A 26,250-nucleotide genomic window follows, 5' to 3' on the forward strand; every position below is an offset into this window, starting at 1 on the left:
CGTGGTGTAATGGTGTCTGTACATCTATCATCGTTCACGTGGTGTAATGGTGTCTGTGTACATCTATCATCGTTCACGTGGTGTAATGGTGTCTGTGTACATCTATCATCGTTCACGTGGTGTAATGGTTTCTGTGTACATCTATCATCGTTCACGTGGTGTAATGGTGTTATGTACATCTATCATCGTTCACGTGGTGTAATGGTGTCTGTGTACATCTGTCATCGTTCACGTTGTGTAATGGTGTCTGTACATCTGTCATCGTTCACGTGGTGTAATGGTGTCTGTACATCTGTCATCGTTCACGTGGTGTAATGGTGTCTGTACATCTGTCATCGTTCACGTGGTGTAATGGTGTCTGTACATCTGTCATCGTTCACGTGGTGTAATGGTGTCTGTACATCTGTCATCGTTCACGTGGTGTAATGGTGTCTGTACATCTGTCATCGTTCACGTGGTGTAATGGTGTCTGTACATCTATCATCGTTCACGTGGTGTAATGGTTTCTGTGTACATCTATCATCGTTGACGTGGTGTAATGGTTTCTGTGTACATCTATCATCGTTCACGTGGTGTAATGGTGACTGTGTACATCTTTCATCGTTCAGTAGGTGTAATGGTTTCTGTGTACATCTATCATCGTTCACGTGGTGTAATGGTGTCTGTATATCTGTCATCGTTCACGTGGTGTAATGGTGTCTGTGTACATCTGTCATCGTTCACGTGGTGTAATGGTGTCTGTACATCTATCATCGTTCACGTGGTGTAATGGTGTCTGTACATCTTTCATCGTTCACGTGGTGTAATGGTGTCTGTGTATATCTATCATCGTTCACGTGGTGTAATGGTTTCTGTGTACATCTATCATCGTTCACGTGGTGTAATGGTGACTGTGTATATCTGTCATCGTTCACGTGGTGTAATGGTGTCTGTGTATATCTATCATCGTTCACGTGGTGTAATGGTGTCTGTACATCTGTCATCGTTCACGTGGTGTAATGGTGTCTGTGTACATCTATCATCGTTCACGTGGTGTAATGGTGTCTGTACATCTATCATCGTTCACGTGGTGTAATGGTGTCTGTACATCTGTCATCGTTCACGTGGTGTAATGGTGTCTGTACATCTGTCATCGTTCACGTGGTGTAATGGTGTCTGTACATCTATCATCGTTGACGTGGTGTAATGGTTTCTGTGTACATCTATCATCGTTCACGTGGTGTAATGGTGTCTGTGTACATCTATCATCGTTCACGTGGTGTAATGGTGTCTGTGTACATCTATCATCGTTCAGGTGGTGTAATGGTTTCTGTGTACATCTATCATCGTTCACGTGGTGTAATGGTTTCTGTGTACATCTATCATCGTTCACGTGGTGTAATGGTTTCTGTGTACATCTATCATCGTTCACGTGGTGTAATGGTGTCTGTACATCTATCATCGTTCACGTGGTGTAATGGTTTCTGTGTACATCTATCATCGTTCACGTGGTGTAATGGTGTCTGTGTACATCTATCATCGTTCACGTGGTGTAATGGTTTCTGTGTACATCTATCATCGTTGACGTGGTGTAATGGTTTCTGTGTACATCTATCATCGTTCACGTGGTGTAATGGTGTCTGTACATCTTTCATCGTTCAGGTGGTGTAATGGTTTCTGTGTACATCTATCATCGTTGACGTGGTGTAATGGTGTCTGTGTACATCTATCATCGTTCACGTGGTGTAATGGTGTCTGTACATCTGTCATCGTTCACGTGGTGTAATGGTGTCTGTACATCTATCATCGTTCACGTGGTGTAATGGTGTCTGTACATCTATCATCGTTCACGTGGTGTAATGGTGTCTGTACATCTATCATCGTTCACGTGGTGTAATGGTGTCTGTACATCTATCATCGTTCACGTGGTGTAATGGTGACTGTGTATATCTGTCATCGTTCACGTGGTGTAATGGTTTCTGTGTACATCTATCATCGTTCACGTGGTGTAATGGTTTCTGTGTACATCTATCATCGTTCACGTGGTGTAATGGTTTCTGTGTACATCTATCATCGTTCACGTGGTGTAATGGTGTCTGTGTACATCTGTCATCGTTCACGTGGTGTAATGGTGTCTGTACATCTGTCATCGTTCACGTGGTGTAATGGTGTCTGTACATCTATCATCGTTCACGTGGTGTAATGGTGTCTGTACATTTATCATCGTTCACGTGGTGTAATGGTGTCTGTACATCTATCATCGTTCACGTGGTGTAATGGTGTCTGTACATCTATCATCGTTCACGTGGTGTAATGGTGTCTGTACATCTATCATCGTTCACGTGGTGTAATGGTGACTGTGTATATCTGTCATCGTTCACGTGGTGTAATGGTTTCTGTGTACATCTATCATCGTTCACGTGGTGTAATGGTTTCTGTGTACATCTATCATAGTTCACGTGGTGTAATGGTGACTGTGTATATCTGTCATCGTTCACGTGGTGTAATGGTTTCTGTGTACATATATCATCGTTCACGTGGTGTAATGGTGACTGTTTATATCTGTCATCGTTCACGTGGTGTAATGGTGTTATGTATATCTATCATCGTTGACGTGGTGTAATGGTGTCTGTGTACATCTATCATCGTTCACGTGGTGTAATGGTGTCTGTGTACATCTATCATCGTTCACGTGGTGTAATGGTGTCTGTACATCTATCATCGTTCACGTGGTGTAATGGTTTCTGTGTACATCTATCATCGTTCACGTGGTGTAATGGTGTCTGTACATCTATCATCGTTCACGTGGTGTAATGGTGTCTGTACATCTATCATCGTTCACGTGGTGTAATGGTGACTGTGTATATCTGTCATCGTTCACGTGGTGTAATGGTTTCTGTGTACATCTGTCATCGTTCACGTGGTGTAATGGTGTCTGTACATCTGTCATCGTTCACGTGGTGTAATGGTGTCTGTACATCTATCATCGTTCACGTGGTGTAATGGTGTCTGTACATCTATCATCGTTCTCGTGGTGTAATGGTGTCTGTACATCTATCATCGTTCACGTGGTGTAATGGTGTCTGTGTATATCTGTCATCGTTCACGTGGTGTAATGGTGTCTGTACATCTATCATCGTTCACGTGGTGTAATGGTGTCTGTACATCTATCATCGTTCACGTGGTGTAATGGTGTCTGTACATCTGTCATCGTTCACGTGGTGTAATGGTGTCTGTACATCTGTCATCGTTCACGTGGTGTAATGGTGTCTGTACATCTATCATCGTTCACGTGGTGTAATGGTGTCTGTACATCTATCATCGTTCACGTGGTGTAATGGTGTCTGTACATCTATCATCGTTCACGTGGTGTAATGGTGTCTGTACATCTATCATCGTTCACGTGGTGTAATGGTGTCTGTACATCTATCATCGTTCACGTGGTGTAATGGTGACTGTGTATATCTGTCATCGTTCACGTGGTGTAATGGTTTCTGTGTACATCTATCATCGTTCACGTGGTGTAATGGTTTCTGTGTACATCTATCATAGTTCACGTGGTGTAATGGTGACTGTGTATATCTGTCATCGTTCACGTGGTGTAATGGTTTCTGTGTACATATATCATCGTTCACGTGGTGTAATGGTGACTGTTTATATCTGTCATCGTTCACGTGGTGTAATGGTGTTATGTATATCTATCATCGTTCACGTGGTGTAATGGTGTTATGTATATCTATCATCGTTGACGTGGTGTAATGGTGTCTGTGTACATCTATCATCGTTCACGTGGTGTAATGGTGTCTGTGTATATCTATCATAGTTCACGTGGTGTAATGGTGTCTGTACATCTGTCATCGTTCACGTGGTGTAATGGTGTCTGTGTACATCTATCATAGTTCACGTGGTGTAATGGTGTTATGTATATCTTTCATCGTTCACGTGGTGTAATGGTTTCTGTACATCTGTCATCGTTCACGTGGTGTAATGGTTTCTGTGTATATCTATCATCGTTCACGTTGTGTAATGGTGTCTGTGTACATCTGTCATCGTTCACGTGGTGTAATGGTGTCTGTACATCTGTCATCGTTCACGTGGTGTAATGGTGTCTGTACATCTATCATCGTTCACGTGGTGTAATGGTGTCTGTACATCTATCATCGTTCACGTGGTGTAATGGTGTCTGTACATCTATCATCGTTCACGTGGTGTAATGGTGTCTGTATATCTATCATAGTTCACGTGGTGTAATGGTGTTATGTACATCTATCATCGTTCACGTGGTGTAATGGTTTCTGTGTACATCTATCATCGTTCACGTGGTGTAATGGTTTCTGTGTACATGTGTCATCGTTCACGTGGTGTAATGGTTTCTGTGTACATCTATCATCGTTCACGTTGTGTAATGGTTTCTGTGTATATCTATCATCGTTCACGTGGTGTAATGGTTTCTGTGTACATCTGTCATCGTTCACGTGGTGTAATGGTGTCTGTATATCTATCATAGTTCACGTGGTGTAATGGTGTTATGTACATCTATCATCGTTCACGTGGTGTAATGGTTTCTGTGTACATCTGTCATCGTTCACGTGGTGTAATGGTTTCTGTGTACATGTGTCATCGTTCACGTTGTGTAATGGTTTCTGTGTACATGTGTCATCGTTCACGTGGTGTAATGGTTTCTGTGTACATCTATCATCGTTCACGTTGTGTAATGGTTTCTGTGTATATCTATCATCGTTCACGTGGTGTAATGGTTTCTGTGTACATCTGTCATCGTTCACGTGGTGTAATGGTTTCTGTGTACATCTATCATAGTTCACGTGGTGTAATGGTGTCTGTACATCTATCATAGTTCACGTGGTGTAATGGTGTCTGTACATCTATCATAGTTCACGTGGTGTAATGGTGTCTGTGTACATCTATCATCGTTCACGTGGTGTAATGGTGTATGTGTACATCTATCATCGTTCACGTGGTGTAATGGTGTTATGTACATCTATCATCGTTCACGTGGTGTAATGGTGTATATGTACATCTGTCATCGTTCACGTGGTGTAATGGTGTCTGTGTACATCTATCATAGTTCACGTTGTGTAATGGTTTATGTGTACATCTATCATAGTTCACGTGGTGTAATGGTGTTATGTACATCTATCATAGTTCACGTGGTGTAATGGTGTTATGTACATCTATCATAGTTCACGTGGTGTAATGGTTTATGTGTACATATATCATCGTTCACGTGGTGTAATGGTGTTATGTACATCTATCATCGTTCACGTGGTGTAATGGTGTATGTGTACATCTATCATCGTTCACGTGGTGTAATGGTGTTATGTACATCTATCATCGTTCACGTGGTGTAATGGTGTATATGTACATCTGTCATCGTTCACGTGGTGTAATGGTGTATATGTACATCTATCATAGTTCACGTGGTGTAATGGTGTTATGTACATCTGTCATCGTTCACGTTGTGTAATGGTGTCTTTGTTGGTCATTAAGTAAACCGTGTAATACTGATTCCGCACACTGTTACCAGTGTAATATTTAGTCATATTGAGACTTATTGTTAAGATATTTGTAATTATGAACAGTAAACAGTTTACGTTAGTTTTGTTGTGTTCGTGGTGTCTTTATCTAATTTATCATGTCATGTAACCGCTTTGGATAGTAACTTCTTCACCTGGTATGAAATGAAACAGACGTACCTACAACACCACCATTAAACCTAATGTAAGAATGCTTACTATCGCATGGACTCATATTTTGTAATTTCATATTCTTCTACGAACGTCATCACCAGGCCGATGCATTTATGAAATGTCTAAATCACCCACATGCATATTTTCAGTTTTTTCTTTGTTGACGTTGTATATGTGTGTGTATGGTATTGTATTTCTATTAAACGGCGGTTTGGGAAATATTGAATGTGACATGCAATATCAGTAAATTTCTATCCTGAAATATGTTTCAGGTGAAGCTTTTGATAAAGTTGTGTTATTTTGCTATCGTATGTCATGTAGCCATGTCGAGCTGTTGGTGGTGATATAGTTACATGGAAAACAAATAACACGCGCATGAAACCAGACAAAGTGTTAACTGAGATATCGGGTTCATGCTCTGTAAACATTTAACCTTATAATAGAATACATCAAATTCAATCGTTTCACGTTTCTGAAGAGTTAACCTACGGTGAACTGGTTCGTACTCACCAGATATCGCGAATCCACTGGATCCGACGGCAAGGGTGAGACATACCATGGCGGTAGTGGTATTTCTAGTAATACCCACTCCTAAGAGGAAACACGCCTCCAACCCAAATCCTGTACATATAACAAAAAAAAGTCTCATTCAAGCTCTCATAGATAGTACAATTAGTACATCCATCCTGTACAATAAAGACCCATTTATCCAAGCCCTGTAACAAGTACTCATTACCATTAATTTATAAAATATGTGCCATAAATGCTTTATTATCTTCTATCAATAATACCAGCTTTAAATACCAATAGTGATGCTTAAACATCATGGCTCTTGGTCCAGTAACAAAGAATCTGTAGTACATATACGAATGGTGCAATAAAGAAGGAAAATGTGCGTTAGGGTAATGAGGTACCTCCACAGTTGAAGATTTTGCGGACCACAGTGGTTGAAAGAATGCCCCGCCTACGAAGGAAGTCAGCAAGTTGTCCTCCGAACGGGACAATAATGGCCATCACTAAATGTGGTAAAGCAGATATCAACCCGCTCTGGAACAATAAAACATTAGAAGTTTTACATGATGTGGCATTCTAACGGCTTACGAGTATATTCATCGCAATGTAAATCCAACGAAAGTGTATTCAATACATCCTGATATCTCGATTCATTTAGTTGTGATTCATCCGCGTCGACTATTATTAACTCGTAAGAGTAAGAGTTTTTTATTGATCGGGAGAGAGATATTCTCCAAAATCTGAGTTTGTTATCGTCAATTGTCAGTTATTCCTAGACTCATGCCCTGCTCATATATGGATTACTGAATATTTTCTCTCTCTATGAATTGCTTGTTCTCTGTTCATTGTCTACTTTTCTTTCTGTGGAGCATTTAACATAAAACTATTTTCCTATTTCAGGAACGAACCTTTTAGGTGAGACGCACATGGAATTATTTAACAGTTTTAACTTGATTAATATCATTAACGATTTTAGAACACTTTCCGACAGCTCCTTTAAGAGAACGATACACGTAGTGTACTAGCGAACATAAAGCTATAGTAGAACAATTCTTTTCGTTTTTTAATATTTATGTGTAAACCATCTCTTATATCATTACATAACGTTTTTCTATATTGTCTTTATTCAGCGTATTGGCCTTTCACATGGTTACAAGAAGTAGGCGTAATGGTTTTAAATCTAATAGTCGTCAAGCGAAACTCAGTGATGAAATCCCCTGCGTAATTAGAAAGTGCATACTCCATAAAAAGTAGAAACGCTTTTCGCAAATTGAAACAGTCAAAAAACAGAAGCGAATGCTTTGAAAATACAACATGAAATATTCAGTAAGTGCCTAATTAACTGAAGCCGTGTCAACCCACGCAATGTCACAACGCCAAACTGTATACGACAGAGTCCATTCGATGTTTTTGTTTATGTGTATCACTTGTAGCAAGTTGTATTCAAAGTAAGTATACTTGTACCTAGTTCTTTTGTAGATTGACTAAATTACTATGGTGGAGCGATATCTATATTTTTAATTTCCTGAAAGGCTATCAACACATATTTTTGTCTATATTTGTATCTAAAACTGATAACTGTAAGTTATTCGTATTTAGTATATTGTTCACGAGAAAACTATAAAATGTGAATACTATTGTTCTGGTAGGTACCTAATCGCAGAACTTCCTTTCATTTTAACGTGACCATAAAACAATATAATATTACATTGTAATAAACAAATGTAGATACATTTCAAATGAACTTACCTTTGTGATATCAAACTTAAAAACTTCATTAAAATACATGGGCTGACTAATGATGAGAAGATAGAAAGTCCAGCTACGACAGAAGTTGGCTACTATAATGGCGTACACGGGCATGGAGGTGAAGAAGCTGACCCATGGCGTGTTCATATCCTACAATAGAAATGACATCAAATGATGGCTTACGACAGTATGGATGATAGGACGTCTAGTACCTTTCAAGTCGTGGCAATAGCAAAGTATGAGCATGATAAAAAACAATCTTAAGAGTCTAGTATTCAAAATGAGCATTTGATGATAATAAAATGTCGCTATTATCTATAGTTTAAAATTTGTTAAGACTGATTTTCACAACTCTTCACTCTTCTACTCGCTATTCACTAAAAGGGGCATTCCTTTGACATCAGAAACATGTACAATTTCTATTGATGAAATCTATGTCCAAACGATGATTTTATGAGTTTTTGTGCCTACAAGTAATTAAATCAACGCCGAAATGTAAAGGAAAAAGACGTATCGTACACAAGTACCATATGTCTTGGCGGTAGTTAGTGATACATCGGGTCGAATTAAGAATTTTCAGAACTGTATTAGAAGAACTTTGGTTTAGCTCGAGAGTAAAACTGCCTTATTAATATAAAGATTATCCCTTTTACTACTTGCAAAAAAATACATATTTTCCAGTAAGTTTAATTTTGACGACCTAAACTTTATCAAAACAAAGGAACGCCCCTTTCAACGTCGTAAAATGATATATAGGATGTAGGTTTGTTATCCATTTACTCCATACTATGTTGTACATTTTACTAAATTCGTATTTTAAAAGCTATTATTAACCTACATGTGTCCTCTGTATATGTTAATTACATATACATTATAGTATGGTGTCATTTCATTTATCAACTTTGTACACTGTGACCTTTATATAGCATGGCTGCATAATCATCAGAAAGATTGAAAGTATGAAAGAAATAGCTTACATAAATCCATGACAAATATAATGATAACATGGTGCAAACAGCAACAAGTGGATATCCGTAAATTAAGAGATAAAATGTACACAATTGTACAAAATACTATTTATTTAAAAGTAACATCGTTTTTAATGATATATCAGTCAAACTATCACTCGACAAAATTTCAAATACTTTGAAACGTATACTTCTTGATAATACTTTAAGTTTTTCAATCCTTTACTCTTACTTTATTTGTATGGCAAGTCAACACTGTCTTGTATCTTCCCAGAAAATGCTCGTTGATTTATTGTATAATTCATTTGACTTAAGTCTGTTTTTTAACCGGTTTTATAGTTCTACCCTGTACACGTCTCCGCTAACGGATGGTATCTAATGTGATAACTAGAGATGTACTATCAATTGTTAGGAGAATATTATAGACAATATATGTATATGTACATTCCGCTGAGACAACAGATATATTCACCGCCTGGGTTTACCAGTAATGATTGTGAATTGATTGTATGACCGTCCGACCGTTTCTTAAATTAGGTGATATCCGTATTAAGTGCTAATGCGATATTGAATGTACTTCATATATTGAGAAGATGATCCATACATCTTAAAGTATTATCACGTATGTCTGACTACCTCGAAACTTTCTCATTCTTAGTTCCGGCAAAGCATAGATAAAATGTTTCAGATGCTATTTAACAAGAAAAAAAACATACACAGAACATAACGTTTTATTGAAAAGTCGCCGGAAAGGTTCTCCTAACACAGACAATGTTCCGGTATTAGAGCCAAAAGCTTAGTTCTAGCTGATTCGTCTTTGGGCGTAATCTTGTCAAACGGTAAAGTTGTAGGAGAAGAAATGCATGACAAGTCTATTGTTTACCGTGTGATGTCTTTACTGTATCTCTCAATAGGTAGCGGTCGACGTAAAAGAAAATCCAATTCTATTAAATGATTAAATGATCCCTCTGGTTGGTTTGCCGATCTGTTTTCGAACCTAAAGTTAATGTGCTCAAAGTTTGAAAGCATATAGAGGCTAATGCTTAATCAATAAGTCACAGTGAAAGCCATTAAGTAACAAAGGGGCACGGCGTATTCGGGATGAGGGAAAATCTAATTATTGACTAGACTTGTTTTTAAAGAGTAAAGTGCACTTTCGACCTATCAAATCAGCGAGATCCATTTGGAAAGTCATTCCACCTAGGTGTCTACCACTGTCCAATCCGATTCTGGTCCGGCTATAGACAAACATCATATCGGGAAATAAGATTGTGAGGAATGTCCCATTACTACGTTACATATCACTTTATTGAGTCCCCAAGAGAAATGAACAGACATACCAACACTTCTAAGACACTAGCAAGATAAAAGGAGATGAGTTTGTTCCTTAAGCGATCGATACAGAATACAACAATATCGACGTACATGCTCCTTTTGTGCATGTATATTTTACATGTTACGATTTTTACATATCTGATTTTGTGTGACTGTATACCAACCCCTAGAAGGCGAAAAGCCAATATAGCAATTCACATGTTAAAATATGTCGTTATTATATAATAAAAAGTATAAAATATTTATAGTAGAGAAAAGAAAACGAACACGTCACAAATAGGCGCCTGCGAAAGAATATTAACAATGACCTTGACCTATCATCACTCGAACATTATACTTGTTCAAAATATTCTGGTCCTTTATTACGAAAGCCGGTTGGGACCATTTTTGTAGAAGAAAATAAAAAAAAATTCGCGTTATTACGCGAAACTAACGCGTTATATCGCGAAACTTTCGCGTAGTTACGCGAAACTAACGCGTTATTACGCGAAACTAACGCGTTATATCGCGAAACTTTCGCGTAATTACGCGAAACTTTCGCGTTATTTCGCGAAACTTACGCGTTATTACGCGAAACTTTCGCGTTATTTCGCGAAACCTACGCGTTATTACGCGAAACTAACGCGTTATATCACGAATATATATTGATAGTTATAAGAAGTATCGGCTACTTTTGAAGAGTATTGACATGAGGCACGACAGTTTAGTGAGTTTTTATTTTGAGCTTAGCCTCTTATCCCAAGCTGAAATTTTATAGTGGATAGTGCTGTTTTAAGCAATTCAACACGTAAACGAACTTTGAAACGATAGTATTTAACAATAAGGAAATTAGTTCTCGGATATATACGATGTTGCATTATTCATTCTCAAAGAATTACAAAATTCTGGACAGAAAAAAAATCTTGGTTCTCGCCCTCCATCTTTACAGTCAGTATCTGATACTCTGAAACCATTTCATCGTCTGATATAACCTGCTGCGCATTATAACGCAAAAGTTTCGTGATATTATACAATTATCGACCTGTTTTCAGGTAAATATGATGATTTATAAACAACTCGAGAAAATGATATTTCCCGAGGCCGAAGGTCATCGTATTCACCTGAAAACAGGTTGATAACTGCTTTATTATATGACAAAACTGCAACATTTTCATATTACAGAATGATTATCATTACCTGTCATAGGATTGAAAAAATAATAGTGATCGACTGGAGAAAGGTTCAAAATGACATTTAAAAAGTCAAAGTCAACAATGAATTTAAACTTCATTATTTATTATTGCTTAAAATTCAACAAAATGTAAATGCTAAAACATCTAAAAATTCAGTCTATTAAACTCTGTCCGGGAGTACATACCTACACGTACATGTAAGCATGCATTTTTGACGACACGGATAGTTGGACATTCCCTTGTTACTATATTTGGGTGTGTAATCGAGTTGTTGGATTGTTATGTCACCCTGGATTTGACGTCACGGATTGCGGGAGAGTCCCTGTTATTATATTTGGGTGCGTATTCGAGTTATTGGGTGGTTGTATCACTCTGTAGCGAGAGAGGGTACGGACAAAAGCCCCCCCCCCCCCCCCCCCTAGACATTAGCCCCTAGGACAAAAGCCCCTTCATACTAATCAAAAAGTGGACAAAAGCTCCTTTATATAAAAAAAAAAATTAATTTCAATATATGTACATTTGCATTGATGTTGTATTCTCATGAAAAGAAATATATCATTAATGTCTTCATGTGTATCAACAGTGAAATGTCTTTATTTGCACAGGTATCAATTTGTTTTTTATATGATTTCTTTGATTTTAATCATTCCTAAAATTAAAATGATTACAAGACAGAGCAACATGTTTGGTAAGGCAGTCATTATATTATAACTTGAGACACAGATACTGAAAAAGGAGATGTTTTAGGAACCTGATGGTACCATGTAATCGATGATTATTGATAAAATACTATTAAAAAATACAGATTTACTAATAGTATATAACGTATACCAACTAAATTTATATAGAAGGGGCTTTTGTCCGGGGGGTGGGGGTAAGGGACGGGGGTGTTTTGTCCTACACTGAGGCACGGATTCGGGGTTGATAATAATATTTGATCAAAGGGATAATGTTTAGAATTGCCCAATCTGGAAAGGGGGGAAATCACAGCCATATAATAATATTTCGCGTAATTACGCGTTAGTTTCGCGTAATAACGCGTAAGTTTCGCGATAGTACGCGTTAGTTTCGCGTAATAGCGCGAAAGTTTCGCGAAATAACGCGTTAGTTTCGCGTAATAACGCGAAAGTTTCGCGATATTACGCGATAGTTTCGCGTAATAACGCGTTAGTTTCGCGTAATAACGCGTTAGTTTCGCGTAATAACGCGATAGTTTCGCGTAATTACGCGAAAGTTTCGCGATATAACGCGTTAGTTTCGCGATATAACGCGATAGTTTCGCGTTATTACGCGAAATTTTTTTTTATTTTTTTCTACGAAAATGGTCCCAACCGGCTTTCGTACTTTATCATTGTGTGAAGTTTGATAAAAATTACTCAAAGAATGAAGCCAGTAGAACACTGACAAACGTTGACTTTACGTACGTACACAAGAAAAGACGGATGGAGAGGGAACCTATTGTTCATCCGGTTTCAGCGGCAGGGAACTAATAACATTGATTATCAATTACATATTTATGTCACGCGACATGAATGGTTTATCAAAATATTCATTAAATCAGAACATAAAAATGCCAGAAGGTCCAGGCCAGGCCAGGCGAGGTCAGATATCAATGTTACGGATGTCACCTTGACCTTTCGTATCTTATGAGACGACATTCATTGGAAAAGAAAGACATGATATGTTACGAACAGTCAGACAAAGAGACGCAAATGGATGTGTGTTTACTTTTACAAAGAGCACAGTTTCACACATATATCTTATTAAGTAAGGTAACGTTTTACATTGTGTATTTTGTTAATGATTTCAGAGAACAATTATATTTACATTGTTTTTGATTAAAGATAAGTTCTGTTAAATCCAAGAGGTTCTAACACAGATATGTTATTGAATCACACATTTTTTAAGATTTCATATTACTCTTAGACATTAGATAATAAAAAGGTGTACATTCACATACAATGAAAAAAACAAAATGTCAAAATCATTTTTGTTTGTTTTTGTGTGTGAAAGTAACATATATTGTTGTAATAGTAGTTGTCATCAAAAGAAGTAATCAAATCTCCCCGGAATAACGAGAGTTAGATGCTTAATTCTGATATGCCATCTACACATCCAACTTTTGAAGGAGCTACTATCAGGGGAAGAAACATTATGTTTAACATTAGAGTATTGTCTGTATGAGATAAAAACGTTATGTATATCATTGGGAAGATTAGATTCTGTATGAGATAAAGACGCGATGCTCACATTTGATGATGTATATCATTAGTCAGAGTATAGTCTGTATGAGATAAACACGTTATGCCTGCCTTTTATGACGTATATTTCTGGGTAGATATAATCTGAATGAGATAAACATGATATGATCACCTTTGATGATGCATATCATTAGTCAGAGTATAGTCTGAATGAGATAAAGACGCGATGCTCACCTATGATGATGCATATCATTAGTTAGAGTATAGTCTGTATGAGATAAACACGCAATGCTCAAATTTGATTATGCATATCATTAGTTAGAGTATAGTCTGTATGAGATAAAAACGTTATGCTCGGCTTTCATGATGTATATTACTGTGTAGATTAGAGTTTGTATGAGATAAACACACAATGCTCACAATTGATGATGCATAACATTACTTAGAGTATAGTCTGTATGAGATATACACGCAATGCTCACCTTTGATGATGTAGATTCGCCTATCGACGTTTCTATATATATCTTTTCTTCATTTGTGATATATGGACTTTTAGATGGTCGTTCGAATGAGAAAAACCACCATATTATCGACCAGATAATCCCCAGAACACCTGTTAAATATAATATTTTACGTAGGAAATAAACATTGGCAAAAATAAGTAAAACGTTACAAATGTAGTTGATGGTCACTTCATAGAATGTTTGTTTTTGGAAAAAAAATAGTAGTATATGCATATGACGTCACACATTCATACATTATCATATGAAGTTTTTCTACACACTGTTATTGTGCATTTCGAAATGTTACAATTAATTCAGTTCAACTTAACCAGTATAGCATATAATAGTTTCTCACCAAACACATAGAAGCCTGACTGCCACCCAAATTGTTTAGTGAGTATTCCAGAAAGTGGCATTCCAAGTACAGCTCCGGCGTAGGAACCTAAAATAAAAATTTAATATAAACGAATGTATCATTTCAAAAGCATGGAAGTTTTGGTTAGAACTAAGAACATCGGCAAAGAGCATCATGGGTTCATACAATACAATTGCCACGGTGCTGCAGAATGCACGTCTGGACATAACAATACACGTCACATAAAACAGTAATATTTACCACAGAATGAAATGGTAGCAAGCTTGGACCTCTCTAGCGGGGGAGCCCAGTGTCTCCAGATACCATGACAGGCTGGGTATGTAACACCCTGGAACATACACGTTATACATATAACAGTTGTGCAAAAGATCATGATATATTACATGTTTGTTTTTTTGTTTACTTTTTTTTTCTGATTTGATAAGAGATTGTCACGTGCAGTTCGATATAAACATGTAAGACAAAAATATGTCAAATGTGATTAATTTGTCTTAATTGAGGAATTATCAATAAACAAACTTATGGAAAATGAAATCTGAAGTAAATATAGACATCAAGCCATATCGACCTAATCACTAACATATATATAGGTGTAGGAAACACCTTGTACTGTACATGTTTCACATCCAATCAAAGTTCTGAAATGAGACATAACAGCCGAAAGAAGTTAACTAGAGATGAGAGTTCAGAATTGATTCAGTAGGCTGTGTGGCTCAGCTGTCCCATGATACCGCCAACGAAAACAGATTAATTCAGAAGGGATCCAATATGTACCGAATGTTTCATTACCGATAACACAGTAGTATCACGAATATTTCGAATTAATCTATTAATAAGTAGAATGTTCTATCTTCTTCATTTAACTACAGCTATAACGTACGTATCTTATACATATCAATGCATTTAATGAACAGTAGACATCACATCTAGATAAAACTTGTAACGTTATTAAGATGTTTAACCATACAAAACGTTTTTACATTAATGGTAACATATTTACATCAATGATTTTGATGAACGATCATGCTGATTAATCGATTCAGGAAATGTGTGCATTTACTAAAATTGAACTAATTTAGCTTTCCAGATAAAGAACTAGACTATGAAGACGAAGCGATATAGACATTTTCTCAGTAGACGAACTTTGTGTGGTCACACTGACGCCAGTAAAAACAATCTGTATATCTTTGATGAAGATATGCGCGACTACATCTGATTGTTTATAAATATTTGATAGACGTCCTTTTGAGGATACTCGTGCCTCGAAGCAGAGGAAAGTGTGTACGTCTGGATATAACAAACTGGTCCAGGTAACAACTTTACTTAACACACAATGACACGCTCTCAACACTACTAATATAACAATGCAATTTTAATCACTGCAGAAAGTCGCAATTTATATTGTATTATAGAGTCAATTTATTTATATTTTTATTTCACGTAACAAAGAGTAACACGGTGGATCATTAGCCTACCTAACGCCCACAGATATCAGGGAATAGTCAACATATCGGAAACCTCTCACATCACAAGTACTGAAGATAAATGTCGAGTGGAAATCTTGCCTGTCTTATCTGAGTTAGAGTTGCCTACTTTGAGACAGACACGGACTACCATGATGTAATATCTGTCAGGTAAATATCGAAAACCAATAATTGCCTTTTTAAGGACGTTTCCTCTTCATTATAGTTATATTACGTGATTCGATAGCTAGTGTGCCTGATCATCAAACAGGTATTGACATTACTCATAAAACAAATGTCACGAGCTCAGGCCTAATTAAACTTGTATCATTTTCCATTGCCCTTCCTGATTGTATCGATTTATTGTTGAAAATACACCTGGAATATCACTTCATAAAACAAATGGACACTTGTCACGCAAAATGTAAATATATTAATATAAGAAATGAACATATTATACGTGAGAAATCAATATTCTTCTGAGTTGGAACTATCCCTGTGTTCATCCATGTATTACTAAACACAGTTTTTATAAATGTATAGGCTACAATGAATAATAGATGTGGCTCTATAACTCAGAAATGATTGATTATAATAAAACAATACATAATACTAAACAGTCCTATCAATTTGAGTAGAATTATGTAAATCCAGTTATGCTAAATAAGCTTTAAACAAATAAAGGATGCTGCCAAATGACCATGAAATCATTCGCTTTATGCTTTTTTTGTTTACTTCAGCAGTCCCAAATCACAGTATATCGTTATAACTACTGATATAGATTTGTATGTTGTAAATGCTTATTTTAAAGATGTTAAATCAGTTGTCATTATTCTTGTTTATTTTTTTAAACAAGCTCTTCATAGTTTTCGTTCAGGATGTAGTAAAATGTTTGTAAATATTGATAAAGATATGTATATTAACGTTTGTGTTAAAAGAAAAAAAGGCACGTAAACGTTAAAGTGACCCTATTTAATCTATTGATCTATATCAAAACCCTATTATAAGTTATAGTAGTGTTTAAGGTCTATTGTTGAGCCTGGTTTAGATATAAAAGATATGAAAAAGACATTGCTCAGATATCTACAAAATGTACCATAAATAATCGGTCTATTATAAATGTAGACAAATGTAGATTTAGGCGGAAATCTTAGCTAAGGTATTTCTTATTGATTCATTTGGCGTTTTCCTATGAAAATTTAATTTGTTCATCAAGTTGAGGAATATGGATGAGATTTGTTCCTGCATAGATAATGATCTTTCTCAAACCCCGATTTCATTATTCTGGTATCATGATTATTGTGTTCAATTAAAAAACAACAACTAACAATTCCTAACAATTCACAAATGATGTATCTTGAAAAGCATAACTGAGGTTATCACTTAAAAACTGATGATTGCATATCAAATAGAATACAAGATACACAGTTCTGATGAATATGCATCGCGAGTGTTCGGCTGGGCTTAGTGTGGTACTACTGTATAGGACTGGTGTCATCCGCCTGTGATTGGGAATACCATATGCCCATAATAGAACGGTACCGGCGGCAGAGTCTGTCAGGCACAGACACTTCCAAGTAAATACACTGTCACGAAAATGACAAAGACCGTCTGAGGTTTTGTGCCTGGAATGCATTAATCTTAAATTATATGAAATCTCCTCTGTGACCGCAAATATTATCAGAAAGGTATTGACAAGATAAATAGTCTACGATATTTATATAAATTGAAAATGTCATTGGCTGTTGAAAAGTGTATTAATACGAAACAGTAAATATCCCAACACTTCACTGACACGAACCGACCTCAGCACTCATCATTCTTTCGCGGCAGACAAAACTTCAATTGAATTGTCCTCATCTTCTTGTCACAAACCAATCCGTTGTGACTTTTGTCCCTGTCGGCGCTAAGATATTAAATGCGGGGATAGATTGACGGTAGAGTTGAACTGTCCACCGTGAGGCAATCTCGGATCCTCTTTCCTGTTGCAATATTGTCTTTCACGAGTGTCATGATGGGGCTCTGGGCCTGCTACCATCTCGGTATTAATTTTCCTACTGACATGGTTATCGCAGAAAATGAACCATATCGGTAATTGATTGAATGTAGCGGAATGTATTGGTTCGGCGTTGCCAGTGATCATCCTTTGAAAGCCCGTATATAATCCTCGCATCTTCAGCTATCGCCATTACTCTGTGATTAAAAAATGTCCAGAGCGTCTCGGATTTCACATCAATGGACGATACCTACTTCAATGGTGTGTTTATAAACATCCTTGTGATGTTTATATTTAGATTATTGCAAGTTGATATACTAACGTACTTCCTACCAAACTGAGCTTGTTTCTTATCTGACAAGACTCACCAGGGTACAGGAGACTTTTTTTCCGGAATCTGTTCTAGTTAATTCTAGTTATATCAAACTTACTCTCTAAAAAACAAATACATGCATTATATATAGTGATCACTCTGAATCAGTTGTCAGGGAACATTAAAGAAAGTCATAGTCAGTGACTGTATATTTACAGTAAATCTTTGCTTTTTTCGTTTTATTGATGACGACTTTACTTTCTCGTATGAGAACTAATTTATGATTATATCAGATCGAAATCTGTTCACAATTCCGAACAAACATCCGCGATTCGTGTTGTATTGTACGGCCATGCTTCCCATTTGTGGCCCAGTTTATAAAATTTAACAAATTTCTATTTGAAATGCTTTTAATTTTGCCCATAATACAAACGTGTTTTATTTGATCCTCTCAACACCTAACTGAGGAATGGCCTTACAACCTCAGAAGCAGAGACATTTAATCAACCTGTCCGACAAAGGAAATGGATAATTACGCTAATTCATCTATTCACTCCTCTGATCATTAAAAATTTACTTGATCTGTATTGACGAGAGAGACCTAGTGATTATCCTCTGCAGGCCTATCACGCTAGCAGCCAAGTGTGTATGCATAGTTACGCGTGTAGTTACACTGATGTCAAACTCAGTACAAAGGAAAACATATCAAATGTCCATGATTAAAACATATTAATTCTATTTTATTTCAGAACACTGCATTTTGTAAACATCGCCTTGAACTGCGCATAAAACATCATGTCACTTACACCCAGATAAGTGCTACTTTATTTTGAAGAGAAGAAGAAATGTTGATTAATTTAGACAAGATAGAGCTATGCAGTTTTAACCTTTGGAATATTTGTTTTATGACTGAACGTCTGACCTTACCTCCACTAGGCCCTGAAGGATCCTGACCGCCATGACGAGCCCATAGTGCACCTGCGCAGCCCCAGGCAACAAGAGATTGAGGAAAGCGGAAACACCAATAGCCAAGCCAAATATCCTGCAGATCAAAATAGTCAAATGTCAACAAAAAATCATTAATTTCCTAATTCAGGAAATCAATTATTTGAAATGTTGTTCTGATTGTAAAGTGGTATATACTATTGAACAGTATACGTGTCTTAAATAGATATATATTTGTTTTAAAAATGTGAGCGTTGTTAAACACTATTTCATTGCTGTTAATACGTTTAAGTTACCTTTATATCACTAAACATACACAGTGTTAAGTTCTCTACAGCTACTATAAAACTAAGAGGATTTGTAAATTGCATTTCAGGTAAAACTGATATGAAAAGTTTTTTCTTTACATTGACATTTATTTGATTATATGTAAATTGAGTTTAAACATGTGATAATGATAGACGCTTTACAATCAGCCATTTCTTCTTTTCAAAATTAACGTAGATTAATATTAATTGAAAACAAAAATCTCGCAGTGGATGTGTATAAAAAAACATGTCGTTTTATTTTGCCTCTCATTTATCTAATAACAAAGCAATTACCCAGGTATAGATGAAATAAGCACAAGAAAAATAATTATTTGAATAATAGACACTAGACATCGCTACATTGTTTTTGTTGTTGTTGTTTTTATTTTGTTGTTATGATGATCAAAAATAAAAACAATCATATGAATTGCCAATTAAGAATTTAACGAATGTTAAACGTAGTCTACTACAAATAACTGCATTAGCTATGTGTTCAGAAAACCATGATATGAGTGGAGTGTCTTGGGGTTAACACGTCTCCAAAAAGAAGACCAGATATATATTTTGGTCGAGAATCGTTATATAGTTTACATTTTATCTCTACATCTACCGAAGTCAAGTAGATCAATACATGACTAATGGAGTGACGTATGGGGCGTAGATGAATGCTAATCTGAGACTTACCTTACCTTATCTAGCTTTATCTTACCTGATCTTACCTGATCTACCTTATCTTACCTTATCTACCCTATCTTACATTTTGTTACATTCTCTATTTTAGTTTACTTTATCTTACCTTATCTTGCCTTATCTACCTTATCTACATTATCTACCTTTTCTACCTTATCTACATTATCTACCGTATCTTACCTTATCTACCCTTTCTTACATTATCTACCCTATCTTACCTTTTCTTACATTCTCTTTTTTTTTTACTTTATCTTACCTTATCTTACTTTATTTTACTTTATCTTACCTTATATTACCTTATCTTACCTTTTTTACCTTATCTAACTTCTCTTACCTTACCTTACCTACCTTATCTAAAATTATCTTACCTTATATTCCTTATCTTACCTTATCTACCTTATCTTACCGTATCTTACCTTATCTTATCTTACCTTATCTACCTTATCTACATCATCTACCTTATATTACCGTATCTTACATTATCTTACCTTATCTACCTTATCTTACATTATCTACCTTATCTAACCTTTATTTACGTTATCCACCATTTTTAACTTCATCTTACCTTATCTACATTGTCTTACCTTATCTACCCTATCCTACTTTCTCTTTTATTTTTATTTTACTTCATCTTACCTTATATTACAGTATCTTATCTCAGCTTACATAATATCATTGTTATTTTCTGGTGCTACAATATCACCCTTCACAGTACATGTTAAGGAAATTTCAAATAAATTGAATGAAACTGTATATATAATTATTTATATCTGTGACAAAGCCAAATCCATCATGTGGCTGTTTCTCTTACTTGCGCGGCTGTGACTAAGAATTAATTCTGATTAAGCTGAATATAAATATATGATTACGATAGCTTGCAGGAGAAGTGTTATTTTTTGTTAAAATATCTTTGGGATATACAATCAAAAATCAAAGTGCCATGTATGGGTTGATGTGAACGTTTTTTAGAGTGGTGAGAGTAATCTTCCCTAAGAGTAAATAGGCAGTATATATTTTCAATTGAATTATTTTATTTCCAAGCGATCTGTTTACATTGCTGTTATGTTTTCGCGATTAATGTGCTACAGAGGTCAGCAAAGATCAAATATGCACAACATACATTTAACACAAAAATAAATCACACACTCCCAATCGATTTCTAATTTCCGGAGTAGATTTTTCTTAATGATTACACAAAACCTCCTCATTACTTTAGAAGTATTCCAGTACACTCATACAAACACGCAACGTTGATGATAAATTGCTAAGCAACGACTGTTTACCAAAGGACCTGTCTATGCATACATGAGTGTATGTATCATCTCGTATGTCCGGTACCAATACCCGAACAACAGAAATAGTAACTATACGACGTAGTGATTATTTACCCGGTAGAGGTAACGTTACATTGATTCGTACTTTTATTCCCACTAGGTTTATGGTAAATCAACTAAAACAATAAAATGTATTGCGTTTATTGTTTGATGAATTGTATTGGTGTAAACAATTATAATGATTGCTTTCACTTTGAGTTATTATTACTCTGCTAATGATATTTTATATGTTTTGTTTTTTTTGTTTTTTTGCGTATTCAATTCAGCAATGGTGAACGTATATAAATCGCATCAATAATTCATGGATACAATGGATATAAGACCTTTTAAATTATTGGATGATTTTACACGTTGCAGTGTGATAATTAGATTATTTACGGGGGTGAGTAGAAAAGGGGCATCTTGCGTTGGAATATACACCGGGTTACCGTTTAGTGATGTAAAAGGACTGTATATAATAGCTTACCACTTAGTAATGTCAAAGGACTGTATATACTAGCTTACCACTTAGTAATAGCAAATGACTGTATATACTAGCATACCACTTAGTTATAGCAAAGGACTGTATATAATAGCTTACCACTAAGTAATGTCAAAGGCCAATCTGTAATAGCTCACCACTTAGTAATATCAAATGACTTGATATACTAGCTCACCACTAAGTAATATCAAAGGACTATATATAATAGCTTACCACTTAGTAATGTCAAAGGACTGTATATACTAGCTCACCACTAAGTAATATCAAAGGACTGTATATACTAGCTTACCACTTAGTAATATCAAAGGACTGTATATACAAGCTCCCCACTTAGTAATATCAAAGGACTGTATATACTAGCTCACCACTAAGTAATATCAAAGGACTGTATATACTAGCTTACCACTTAGTAATGTCAAAGGCCAATCTGTAATAGCTCACCACTTAGTAATATCAAATGACTTGATATACTAGCTCACCACTAAGTAATATCAAAGGACTATATATAATAGCTTACCACTTAGTAATGTCAAAGGACTGTATATACTAGCTCACCACTAAGTAATATCAAAGGACTGTATATACTAGCTTACCACTTAGTAATATCAAAGGACTGTATATACTAGCTTACCACTTAGTAATATCAAAGGACTGTATATACAAGCTCCCCACTTAGTAATATCAAAGGACTGTATATACTAGCTTACCACTTAGTAATATCAAAGGACTGTATATACTAGCTTACCACTTAGTAATATCAAATAACTGTATACATTAGTGAAAAACACCTGTTTATATAAGTTATTGATATAAGTAATACATACAGTATATACCAAACAATGGCTATTGAACTTCAAAATATAAGGAAAGATGATTCAAAATTAGAGAGGTTGATTTACAGCGTAAAAGCGACTTCTCTCTCTATTTGGTACAATATACATTATGTTTAATGAAACAGAATAACATTTCATTGTTTTATATTTTATATATTTCATATATTAGAAATGTTTCGATATGGTATTAATTTCGCTACATTTGCAGTCATTAAATATAACGCGAAGACACATTTTTAGCGAGTGAAGAAACATTTACAGCCGAATGTTTACAAGGAGTAGTTGTATTAAATTTAATGTCCACGAACTAGGTCCAACTAAGACAAGCGCATACTATTGACTGTTTGAAACTATGTCATTAATGTATACATATTGTTTCTCTTTTGTTATAACAAAAGTGAAAGTAAATCATTTTATAGTTTGATTAAATGAGCGTAGATATAGTCCCCTACATTCCTATATGAAACTCGATGCGATAAATAGAACGTCCGTCAACACAGGTTTGACGAGAAGCATCAGCATGCATCTCTGGTCGATTTTGAACTGATGGCGTGTGGTATCGAACTGTCCGTCGACTTGGGGTATTGTGTAGTTACTCTCATTGAACCCAACAGCTATAATTTGCAAATTGAACGATGGGTCAGTGTAATGTTCGAACTCTGCCTAATAGGTTTATCAGAATAAAACTGAGATTCTGTAAAAATATCGTTTAGGCCACACCATTGATGGTCATCACAGGCGATAGGAAAATAACTGACATACGACCATAGGGTCTGTGCTATCAAAATAGAATATTACATGTTTCTCATTGATCACCATAGATAAAACAAGGCTAGTGCAGAAGGACAAGCTTGTACAGCCGCCGAATAGATTGGTATCTTACAGTATCCCAGACCATATAAAGTGTGAGTGATAAATCATATACGAACACAGAGAGAGACAGGCAGTCGAAACATAGAAAGAGATAGGCAGTCGAAACATAGAAAAAGACAGGCAGTCCAAACATAGAAAGAGACAGGCAGTCGAAACATAGAAAGAGACAGGCAGTCGAAACAGAGAGAGAGACAGGCAGTCGAAACAGAGAGAGACAGGCAGTCGAAACATAGAAAGAGACAGGCTGTCGAAACATAGAAAGAGACAGGCAGTCGAAACATAGAAAGAGACAGGCAGTCGAAACATAGAAAAAGACAGGCAGTCGAAACATAGAAAGAGACAGGCAGTCGAAACATAGAAAGAGAGAGGCAGTCGAAACACAGAGAGAGACAGGCAGTCGAAACATAGAAAGAGACAGGCTGTCGAAACATAGAAAGAGACAGGCAGTCGAAACATAGAAGAGACAGGCAGTCGAAACATAGAAAGAGACAGGCAGTCGAAACATAGAGATAGACAGGCAGTCGAAACATAGAAAGAGACAGGCTGTCGAAACATAGAAAGAGACAGGCAGTCGAAACATAGAAAGAGACAGGCAGTCGAAACATGTATATCGTTGTCGTTAGTTATAAGATGCTCAAAACCATTAGTACAATAAGTATGAGTTGTGCATTGGGGAATTGATACGCCAAATTAATTTCGCAAATTTCTTTTATGCAACAAATTTCAAATAAAATACCCTTCCCTATGATAATCATAGATAAATTAAAAATAGAAAATCAAGACAAAACATTATGACAGAGGTCATGTTCACTTATGTAGTATGGTAAACAGTTTTATTTGGAAGCATAACTGTTGTATAAGCGATTTGCTAAAGACCCTTCAACCATTGCTTGTGCACTCTATATAAGTGTCTTTCCACAAACATGAAGCCTTGATCCATGATATGTAATAGCAATACGTACCTGGCAGGGCCTATTCTATAATCGTGTTCTGTGCTTTAAATAAGTACACATAACACAGAGATATATACAATATCGCAAACATATCAAATGAACACATTAACGGCAAATCAGAGCTGTTAAGAATATGAGCATGGCGAAAAAAAACCTGCGAAATACATCACGTGATAAATATCAATTGACAGACATGGAATGCAATATAATTTGGTAATTTGATATCATTGTGTACATGTGATAGGTTATCTTACAGCTGGATATCTGACCACATCACAGCTGGATGTCTGACCACAACTCGTTAAATCAAAGTATTAAATACCAAATAAAACCATATTGTTTAAATGTCAAGCCATGTACTCTATAGAATGACATTCTGATCACACTGTTTACCCTAAAACAGAGATATCGACACTCGATACATACAATACTTCCAGGTGACGTATCGTCGTAGTGTGCTGATGTTCTATGACACAATCTAACAAAGATCTAATGTTATTACCTGTTGGCAGGAACTCTAGAGGCGAGATAGCCGCCGGGAATCTGCGTTACGATATATCCCCAGAAAAACGAGCTATCGACTACTCCGATCGTCTCCGGCGTCCAGTTGAATTCCGGAAGTTGCGGTGGTATCTAAAATGGAAAATGAATATATCCATGTAAGGCAATGCTGTTATCGGTAGATGAAGAGTGATAGAGTGGAACATATTATTGCCAAGTGCATATATAATCATATATATTAATAGATTAAGTGCTTTAACATTTTTATATAGACCATACACATTTTTATACTCATACGTGTCAATGCTCATGGCTTCACGTATATGTACAAGAGTATATTTACGGGTTTGTGTTCGTGTTGACGAAGTCTGCTAGACCAAGTATCGCTGTCTATAAAGGTATCAAAACCAAAAGTGATGACATCATAGATATAAAGATATTGCCAGAAAACGTGGGCTTTTAGGACACCGCACGTAATTTGATGAAAATGCAACACTTAGGTAAAATCGACAAATTATAAATAATTCTGCATCCGTACAGCTCACTATTCGCCATAAGCAATCCTGAAGCACTTATTTTCCTTTTCTCTTTTTGCACTCAGAGTCAAGCGATTAAGACTACCAGCCAAACAAAACTAGCCAAAGTCAAAAGTGATCTCGACTTTACAATTCACACAATTAATGCAATACACAACATGTTTCATTGTATACTTGTATTACAAATGCTGTGACTATTTATTTTCGTACGCGCTTACATGCTCATACATTTAAACATGCATGCTTACATACGTACATACAAACGTACACAAAACGCTCATTCATTCACACCTACCGTCCGACGACTAGACGGACGTAAAAAAAAAAAACTAGAAAAAAAACCTTAAACACTTATGAAGGACTTGTTGCAACTATCTGTAATATCTTGGCTCAGTTGTTTAAAAAGTGATTAACTTAATACCGTAATTACTACAAATCTTATTTCCCTTTAATTCAATATTCATCAATTTATCTTCCTCAAAATAGCCGTTTGGAAGAGACTGAAAAATACAATAGCAAT

General features: G+C 36.0%; 1 protein-coding gene across 4 annotated transcripts in view; it reads right to left on the minus strand.

Moving 5' to 3' along the window:
- LOC117335809 (vesicular glutamate transporter 2-like) overlaps positions 1 to 26,250 on the minus strand; it is a 103,346-nt gene that overhangs the window by 6,904 nt on the left and 70,192 nt on the right. For all 4 annotated transcript variants that reach the window (XM_033896007.1, XM_033896010.1, XM_033896009.1 and 1 more), the window contains 8 exons: positions 25,196 to 25,326; positions 19,204 to 19,318; positions 14,745 to 14,832; positions 14,484 to 14,570; positions 14,108 to 14,238; positions 7,950 to 8,099; positions 6,602 to 6,734; positions 6,198 to 6,308 (listed from right to left, as the gene is read on the minus strand). In XM_033896007.1, coding sequence (XP_033751898.1) covers positions 6,198 to 6,308; positions 6,602 to 6,734; positions 7,950 to 8,099; positions 14,108 to 14,238; positions 14,484 to 14,570; positions 14,745 to 14,832; positions 19,204 to 19,318; positions 25,196 to 25,326 — 946 coding nt within the window. The remainder of the gene's footprint in view (positions 1 to 6,197; positions 6,309 to 6,601; positions 6,735 to 7,949; positions 8,100 to 14,107; positions 14,239 to 14,483; positions 14,571 to 14,744; positions 14,833 to 19,203; positions 19,319 to 25,195; positions 25,327 to 26,250) is intronic.

Source organism: Pecten maximus, chromosome 10 (genome assembly GCF_902652985.1).
Source record: "Pecten maximus chromosome 10, xPecMax1.1, whole genome shotgun sequence".
In the NCBI taxonomy this organism is placed as follows: domain Eukaryota; kingdom Metazoa; phylum Mollusca; class Bivalvia; order Pectinida; family Pectinidae; genus Pecten; species Pecten maximus.